At 39.1% G+C, this 9,637-nt stretch overlaps 1 protein-coding gene across 2 annotated transcripts; it reads left to right on the top strand.

The window, feature by feature from the left end:
* Nucleotides 1-434: 434 nt before the first annotated feature.
* On the top strand, nt 435-7,877 carry LOC109047150 (tumor necrosis factor alpha-induced protein 8-like protein 1). Of its 2 annotated transcripts, none has more exons than XM_019064863.2 (2): nt 435-710; nt 5,599-7,877. In XM_019064863.2, the coding sequence occupies exon 2, from the start codon at nt 5,604-5,606 to the stop codon at nt 6,162-6,164; it is 561 nt and encodes a 186-aa protein (XP_018920408.1). In that variant the 5' UTR covers nt 435-710; nt 5,599-5,603; the 3' UTR covers nt 6,165-7,877. The 2 variants fall into 2 exon arrangements, with proteins under 2 accessions (XP_018920408.1, XP_042604994.1); XM_042749060.1 differs by lacking the exon at nt 435-710 and adding an exon at nt 2,389-2,972.
* Nucleotides 7,878-9,637: the final 1,760 nt, after the last annotated feature.

The raw sequence follows: 9,637 nt of genomic DNA, 5'->3' as shown, positions 1-9,637 counted from the left end.
TTATTTCAGCCACCGGATGTTTCTAAATACGTTCCATTTATGAACGGAAAAAAACAGGTCCAAGACATCCGGGGAGGACTGACTGGATCTGTCTCATACCTTTCACAAAGTTAACAAAGCACAAAAATATATACAGAATGAAACTCTCAGGTAAATTACAGGCATTTTGTCACGGAAACAACTAAATAAAACGTCCTTAAGCTCGACAGCCATATTGTTTACAGAAAACAAACCACTAGTTGCGAGAGTCCCCCTTCATTGTCCAGCAGAATTTCCTCTGGGAAATTTTCAGCCTTGGATTTTCACAGCATAATGACGGGAAACCATATGGAAGGCGGGACGCGCGGGCCTCTCCGCCCTCTGATTGGCCCGCTGGCGTTCCAAACCCGAGCGCGATTGGTCAAATAGAACGTCACTCACCGAGCGCCTTGGACCCTCAAGTTTGAAACTTTTCGAAAAGGTGGAGTCAGGTTACAAACTCTGGTAACCAAACGCGAAAAGAGGGAGAAGAAAACGCGTGAATTATTTACACCAGCGGCGCAGACGCAACACATACCTGTTGGACACATTTTACCGTCTTTATATGATATTTTTAAGCCTTATTCATGCGGCTGTAGGTGGTTTATTGGCTGTCAGGGGTGTTTAGATGGAGGTTTGAAGAACGAAAGTTATTCTTTTGACGCCCAGTATCCGGTTCAAATAGGGGAGAGGTGAGTAAGTTTCTTACTGCATTGAGTAAACACATATTCTGCATAGTGTGCATTCATCAACTCCCTTGAAAATGTTTTTCCAGCCGTGTTTATATATATATATATATAAAAAAATCAATAGTTCTGCATAGAACACATTTATTATTGATTTAGGTTATTTCGCATAATATTTATTCAGTGATGTCAATGCATACAGTTTTATCTACAATTTTACTTGTGCTTTTACTGCATTTATATACAGATTATAACCATTACAACTGTAAAATAACAAACCAGTATGAATACTATGACTATTATGTCAACACTAACTGACAGCAACTCAAATGCAGGGAAGCATACTAGTGTTATACATATTTGAGATTAAGGACAAAACAATGAAAAGTCTGTATAGGAGTTACAGACCGGTAACTCATTGACAGAGACAGGGGGATATGACCTTATTTACTGGACTGCAAAGTTCACTTACATGGAGGCTTCGGTTGTAACCTAGGAAACATTTACCTTCTGTGTTCTTTCAGTTGTCTGGGATGTGTGTCTTTAGATTGTCTGAGCCTTGTTTATGTTCTGTACTCAATAGTCAGTGCTTATTATGAGCTTGAAGGCTCATGTTTACCAGCATTAATTATATGCAAATACATTTCGAACCAACACCTGAAGCCTTTATTATCAAGACAGAGACTTTGTTGACATAGATACTCTGGAGTTGAGAGTCAGGCCGTTGGATATGGAGTAAAGACTAAAGAGCATGCCGTTTTAGTACACATGGATGCTGACTAGGCATTTTCTATGTGTCTGGAGACGCTGGATGCAGGAAAAACCCTCATCCATCTCAGGCGATTTAACTTTACTAGTGCCGTAACGTAAAGTTGTGACGTAAAGTTTTAAAATAATGAATAAACTCACATGATCAGATATCACAATTCTGAGAAACACAACTGCAATTGTGAAAAGTTGCAATTCCAAAAAAATAAAAAATAAATTTTTTATTATTATTATTTTATGACAACAAAAGAAATGTACCAAAAATTGCACAAGATTTGCTCTGTATTTACTCAAATCACAGAAATTGCTAATGATTTAATTATTAAATAAATAAATGTACATATGTATGTGTATGTGTGTGTGTATATATATATATATATATATATATATATATATATATATATATGCACACACATACACCACAAATTATTTATTTAGTTATTATTTATTGAAAAAAATTATTTTAATAATGATTATTAAATAGTTAAATTAAATTGCAAAACATTTAATTCTTTAATAAACAATTTAATGGCAGTGAAAACACATATCAAATAACAAAAAAATATATATATATATATATATATATATATATATATATATATATATATATATATATATATATATAAAAATCACAATTTATGTAGTTATTTATGTATTTATAATTATTAAATATTGTCATTTCATTATTTAAATTGCATATGGAGCAGATCTGGCTACCAATTCGTCACCTCTTCAGTATATTTAATTAAACAAACAACGGGTTAGTTTGCTTATCTTTTCGGCATCTTGTATCTCACGATCACTAATTCTGTCGGAGAGACTTGTTCTCGTATTTAACATTTCAGGCTTTGATCACCTTTGCACAAAAACACATTTAGTCTACCCAAACCTTTATTCCTAAATTGGTTAATGTATTATTAAAATGCAGGACTATTTTGTGAAACCGCTGAATAATTCATGTCACCACAGGCTTCTCAAGATCTGTGTGGCCAGAAAAAAAAGAGAGTGTTGTTCTCATCATTTTGACTGTATCCCATGAACCCTGCACAGCAGATGATCGATAAGACCAAACACAGCAAACAAGAGCTAAACCACATGAACACTTGCTGCTGTTACGTGCTGTGACTCTGCTGCCTCAGTCCATACCTTAAAACAGAGCTAGATGTTAGTTGGAGTTTGGACAGTGGCCCTTTTGTTGGCTTTTCCAGCTTCAGGAAGCTTGTTCCTCGGTTCCTCAAGGCATGATTGCTGGGGAGGGTCGCTAGATGACAAGGAGGTCTAGTATGCTTGGAGAAAGTGATCCATTAGATGTAGATTCCAGCAACTACCAGCAGGGCAGGAACTAACAGCCAAACCTACAGGTGAAATCACTCACCCCCTTACACCTGAAACAATCAGTTCAGAGAGACAGGCATGGCTCAGTGATCTCCACTGTTCTCCACAATCTCTTGCTTTCCAGCTCCCCAATCATGGAGAACGTAACCTTATACCTCCAGGAAGGTGAGTGTTGGCTTCTGGTTGATGCTGAGCAACTGAAAACCCCAGTCTCTTGTTACAGCTTCTTTGTCAAGTGGTGAATCAAACACCACGAGCATTGCTGGGATATATATCTGTAGTCCTAAGTTGTTTGTTTCATGCTAGTTTTTGTTGTTACATGAGCTTTAATGTCTTGTTTTGTTTCCACCCATGTAAAACTGGCCACTAATGATAATGTTGTGAAGTTGGTCACTGCCCAATGTTACTTGGCCAGGGTTCAGCTATTTTTTGCTGCTGCAGTTGGTCATGCAAAAACGAGAGAAGAGCGTAGACTTAACGTTTTCAGATTTGTATCAACTGAGAAGTGTGGCTTGGAAACCCATTTCCTTCAGAGACCAGATTACCTTGGGATTTATGAATGATTTTGGTGTCATCTGTTTTGTGGGGGTATTTTGACAGCAGTTATTAGTGCCCAAATGCATCTAGATTTGGTTGTAAACATGCTAATTGATTTAGCGTGCATCTGTCGGGGAGTCCAGTGTCTCCAGTCTCACCTTGTCCCTTTCTCAAACGACTTACCTTTTGATCTCCACAGATATTGTGGAGTTCTTTATTAATACGAGGCTCAGCAATCGGCGTGTAATCCTTTGAAAACAATCGGCGTTAGAAGTCCCGCTAACCAGGGATACAGTCTCACGAAGATTTTCCCAGGGAATCGAGTCACATCAAAAGTGCCTTTTCAAAGAAATGCAAATCGCATGTGTTCAAAAAGACAATGTTCTAGAGAATCCGCCAGTATCACTTGTTCTGCGATTTAAATCGCAACAATTCATCGCAGTGACTCAGACTTGAAGGGATTCTGTTGTGACCAACGCTTCCCCAGGGAGCGGTCATTTTAAGAAGGGGAAATTGTCCTGTCAGGCCTATGCGAGACTTAGGAAGTTCATTGTTTTGTTAAAGCCTCTAAAGTGAAGCGTTCACCGTGTGAGAACGGAAATGCATGGATGTTGTGTGTTCGGATTGTTTAGTTGCATACAAAATCTGTGAATTGACCATTTATGTTTGTATGTGCTGGAAGGAAACATGTACAGGGGGTAGTTTCAGAAACCTTTTTATGTCTTGCCTCTGAGAAAACGAGTCAGTAAGATTGGTTTCCTCCATGTCCTGAAGAGAAACCTTTTGAAGTCTGCATGTAGCATGAATGTCTAACATGTTTCATGTACTCTTATAAAATTATGGTTTCCAATGTCTTTTGCAGAGATGCCATATAAGGACCATTTTAGGTTCTCCAAAGAACCTTTTAATTATCTGAAGAACATTTTCTCCAATGGAAACATTCCATGAATGTCAAAGTTTCTTCATTGAACTATAGTCAGTTAAATGCTAATAAAGAACCGTTATTTGAAGGGATGCATCGATCCGATACTCAGTATCGGTATCTGCTCCAATACTGGCATTTTCTGCCAGATCAGGAATCGGTCTACAAATCAGATATTGTGCTTATACTATTGTGTTTTTTGTTAGACTTGCGGTCTTATGGACTTACAATGGCCGCCGTGTGTCCATGAGACCATAGGGTGTCCCATTTGTAATTTTAGTGTTCAGAAGGGTGCTTAAGAATGCCCCATTTGAGGCTATCATTCCACAAAATAACCCGACGGGGGCGAGCTCTGCAGCAGACTTTTACCTGACAGTCAAAGCGGCATTACAACACAAAAGTATGGACTCAAGAGGAAGACCGCGAGGGTTTAGGGTGCCATATGGAACAGGGCCATAGTTTAATGTAAGCTCCATTTGAAAGCAGGTGATGGCAATTTAGTGGTAATCAGGAAACCGGCTTTACTGACGAAATGCGCGTGACAATTGCATGCGATATATCGCCCAGCCCTATGTAATGTACAGATTAATATTTAAGTCGTTAAATTCAAGTTGACAAACTCTTCTCTCTGCTCAGCTGTCATCCTCCATTCAGCAATCACACTGTGGGTCACAGTCACAGTAACTGAAATTTAAAACTGTTACAAGAAAAGGCTCAAACTATTTGACCAATTTAATAAACTAAACTAGAGAACTATGGCTCTGCGTAGTAAATGCTGCTCCACCTGAAAGCAGGTGATGGAGATTTACTGCTATGCACAGAACCGGCTTTACTGACTAAATGCGCATGACAATCACAATTAATCGCATGCGATTAATCGTGCAGCCCTAATATTTATAATGCAATGCCTTTATAACTGCTTAGAATACTATGAAATATGTTGCATGCCTTATTCTGTGTAACAAGCCACATCATCTCACAGAAGATGGCTTTACTGACAACTGACAAGATGTGCATGACAATTGCATTCGATTAATCATGCAGCCCTATTTGCATCCCTAGTTATTTATGAGTGTATGAGCCTGGTTTGTGTTCCTCTCATTAGATTGTGTTTGATTTAAGCATGAGTCAATATTTAGCATGTTTTGACTTCAACGTGGGAGTCATATACGCTTCCAGGCGAGACACTCAAGATAAACATCTGTTGTCCCAATTTGGAGGCATGACTGTTGTTTGAAAGAATTTCAAACAAGCAGCTCCGTTTTAAAGTTTTTCATGTTCATAAAACTCATTTTGAATGGCTGCCTTTGTTTGTTTGTGTCTCATCCATAGACATCATGGACTCATTCAGCACAAAGAACCTGGCCCTGCAGGCCCAGAAGAAGCTCATGAGCAAGATGGCAACCAAGACGGTGGCCAACCTCTTCATAGACGACATCAGCAGCGAGGTACTTGACGAGCTGTACCGGGTGACCAAAGAGTACACACGCAACCGCAAGGAGGCCCAGAAGATCATCAAGAACCTCATTAAGATGGTGGTCAAGTTGGGCGTCCTCTACCGCAACGGGCAGTTCAACAACGAGGAGCTCGCGCTGGTTGAGCGCTTCCGGAAGAAGGTACACACGCTGGCAATGACAGCCGTCAGCTTCTACCAGATCGACTTCACCTTTGACCGCCGCGTCATGAGCAACCTGCTCAACGATTGCCGCGAACTGCTGCACCAGGCCATCAACCGGCACCTGACGGCAAAATCTCATGCCCGTATCAACCACGTCTTCAATCATTTCTCCGATTGCGAGTTCCTTGCGACGCTGTACGGACCTTCGGAAGTGTACCATGGGCACTTGCAGAAGATCTGTGAAGGAGTCAACAAGATGCTGGATGACGGCAATCTTTGACCACTACCTGTTGTCTTTTTTTATGGAAATGCTAAATTTATTTGAACACTTTCTTTTGTGTGTTTTAAATGGAGCTTAAGCTCGGAATATCTCGTGCCTTATTTGTGCATTGGACACTTAATCATCTGTCTTGAATGTACGTCTGTCCTTCTAGTGGAACGTCTTTCTTCTTGACTCCTGTATTTTTAGAAACGGGGGTTAGAGGTGGTTTACAGCGCAAACCTAACGTGACCCAATGCAAATCTTGCTCCTGTTCGTCCAAAGGTAATTTTAGAGCGCAGTTTGTTTAAGATCCACCATCAGAGGAAATGAAGGACCATTTCCAAACCTTTCTGATGCTGAGAGGATATTTCAAGCACTGCAAATACGAAATGCACTGGGGGATATGTATGAAACGTTTCATCTCTAATTTTAGGAAATGAGCCTGCAGCATCACCCTCTCACTTCCCGAAAATAGACATGCTAAATCCGGAGCCCAAAAGGACTGTTTTTGGACATGTCTTTTGTGATTCATTGTCAGGTTGATGTAAAACTATTTGTAAACAATCACCCGTTATTTCTAAACTTGGTCATAAATCAGTTTACGTTCATCTTATGTTTGATTTTCCACTCCATATCGCCCCTCCCTGCTGATGGGAGGTCTTTACTGCGATGCAGTTCCTTATCGAGGAATGAAGAATGTGCTAGAATGTCACTGTACTTACCTTTCGGCGTGTTTATTTACTGTTTTAATGAAGGTTTTATGTGTATAAATACACGACTGAGCCGTTATTTCCCTGATACGTCACTTCTGATTGTTTTTAACTTATGTGAACAAAAAATTCAACAACTAAGTCTAACTGTCCCATTTCTACCATCAGTTTGTTTTAGCTCCAGTGGTTTTGAACGATTATTTTGTCCATTGTACTGGGTGTATACAAGTTCAGATCTTACGACATCACCTCTGGGATGTTGGTTACCACAAAAACAAAATGTGCATACAGAAATGCTTTCAGTAGGAGTCTATGAGGCAACTGTGTACTTGTCCAATAGACTTGCATTGTATGTGCAAATCTGCCCACATGTTTTATATTTGTACGTGTACTTGATTTTAACCTAGGATATTCCAAACTTGTCTTTTTACAAAATGACATACTGAAAGTATCACAAAGTTTGAGGTCTATATAAGGCTCTTATTGAACAGTTTAATGTGTCCTCTTGGGCTCAAAACTTTATTTTTCTGTATCTATGCACTTATTATGATTAATGCTGTTTAGTCTGGCAAGTCAATAGCAGATGGTTGTTTGAATTTGTCTTCTTGTCACTAGTATTTTTTTTATTTTTTTAAGGTAAAGTTCCAGCTTACAAATAAAGTATCAATTTCAAGGGGAAAAAAGTTAAACTTTTGATTAACTTTGATGGCGGTGAAAGCCATACCTCCTGATTATACTAAAACCTCTCAGGGTTCAGTCTCGAATGCCTCTTACATGTGGTGTTTTGGGCCAATTTAAACAGATAAAGGACCGGATACCTTATTTTGCTTTGTGCAGATATCATCTGAGCATTAAGACTATCTTTCACATTACAACATGTTTCTAAACTAGAATGTTAAAGGCTATTTTTGTTAATCACAAACAAGTCCTGTTAATGTATGTTGTTTTCTTTTTCTAAAAATTATGTATATAAATACAGTATTGGTGTGTGTGCCTATATATAAATGTGTCATTCTTAAGAGGCCAGTGTTCTGTTTTTATTTAATGAGAAATGCAGAACAATCTAGTGATAGAGTTCAAGCAGTATTAGCGTGTTTGCCCTGGATTACAGTATGCTAATCTCTTTAGGCATGCTAGATTGTTTTATCCAGAAAACAATCTCATAAATCATACAGAAGTTTTTTATTTTCAGAATGCAAAAATGCACAATTTTTTTTTATGGGTAGGTTTAGGGGTAGGTTGTTAGAAAATACTGTTTGTACAGTAGAAAAAAACATTATGCCTTCGGAGAGTCCCCTCAAGGATAGCAAACCAGATGTGTGTGTATGGCATCTATGTTTACAGTGTGGCGTCAGTATAAAAAATATAATCCTAATTTTCCCTGGGGTAGTCCCGAGCTTGAAACCAATCGGAGTGATGTTCATGGTTCTGACGAGTGCAAGACAATATAAAAATATGTTAAAAACGTGTGAAAATGACATGCTGGTTTCATTTGCTATTCTTCTCACGGCTGTTTCGGTGTGTCGTTCTGACACAGCTTCTGTTCTCTATGCTGATGCTCGATCTCCCTCCGGCTGATACCTGAGACGTGACAGTTACCAGGGACTTAAGTTCTTAAACCTGGCAAGTTCTTTTGTTTTTTTTCCTCCTTCGCTTTTCTCTCTGGTGTCCTCTGGGGATCTAAAACCTGCTGTGTTTGTTTTTTAGTTAAAAGCAAACATGATATATATAATTATTTATATAATAACAAATACATAGCCTATATAAAGAATTCATTGATATTCTGTATGGCTCTCAAGGTTATACTATCAGCGACATTACATTACGGACCCCGCCGGGTGGGGTATATCACCTTGTTTGTCCTGATTTCTATTTATTAGAAGTGGAATTTCTGAGTTATTAATAGCTGGCGACAACGTCATGCATTGACCCGATCTCCGCAATGTCCCTTCACACCTAACCTGCAAAAACACACGGCTGCCTGTCAGTTGTCTTGGTAACCGCCACCAGAGGTGTAGAAATGACCATCTGACCACAAGACAAAGACGAGAATCACATTAATAGCTCTTATTACAATCAGCTAGCAGAGGCTTGTAAAATCTGGTGCTTTGACTTATCAAAATTCAGCACAGAAAACGAGCATAGCGTTGGCGCTTCATAATGTAAGTGTCTGAGTTTAAACACACCACAGCTGTTGAACAGCATCTGCAGGCCATTAGTGTTATATAGTGTCGTCAGTCTTGACAGGTAACAGCACTTGTGCATCCAAACTGAATTTGAAATGAACAGCTGCGTTCAAGCGTTTTGCGCTATTTACGGCTCGCGCTCAGCGTGAGAGTGACGTCTCAAAGCAATGCGTTCACTGCTGCAGTGATGTGTCTGGTGTCAAAGAGAAGGCCCTCTGACCAGCGCTCTTGGAGCATTAGCCCACAGAAGCTACGTCTACGATAACATCTTTGTGGCTGCTTTCAAGTTGTTTATCAGTAAGACTGAACAGTGACTTTTTAGTCATGTTGCAGTCGGCTGCAAGACCTAGTGCTATACTCAAGATTTTTATTGCTTTTATTAAATTTTTTTCCTAAAGTGAAATTTCTGCACTATTAACTGCTGTTTTCAAATCACCTTACTGTTTAGAATAGCATGCTAACATGCTACTACCATGATGCTTGGAGAATATAGTATGCACACAATATACAAAATTTTCTGTTTGCAATATTAAGTTTGCTGTGGCATCCAGCATACAAAAAAATGCACTTTGTGCAATGCTGTATCCCACAATGC

Source organism: Cyprinus carpio, chromosome B22 (genome assembly GCF_018340385.1).
Source record: "Cyprinus carpio isolate SPL01 chromosome B22, ASM1834038v1, whole genome shotgun sequence".
In the NCBI taxonomy this organism is placed as follows: Eukaryota; Metazoa; Chordata; class Actinopteri; order Cypriniformes; family Cyprinidae; genus Cyprinus; species Cyprinus carpio.
Note: the sequence above shows the minus strand (reverse complement) of the source record. Positions and strands in the feature narration are given on the sequence as shown.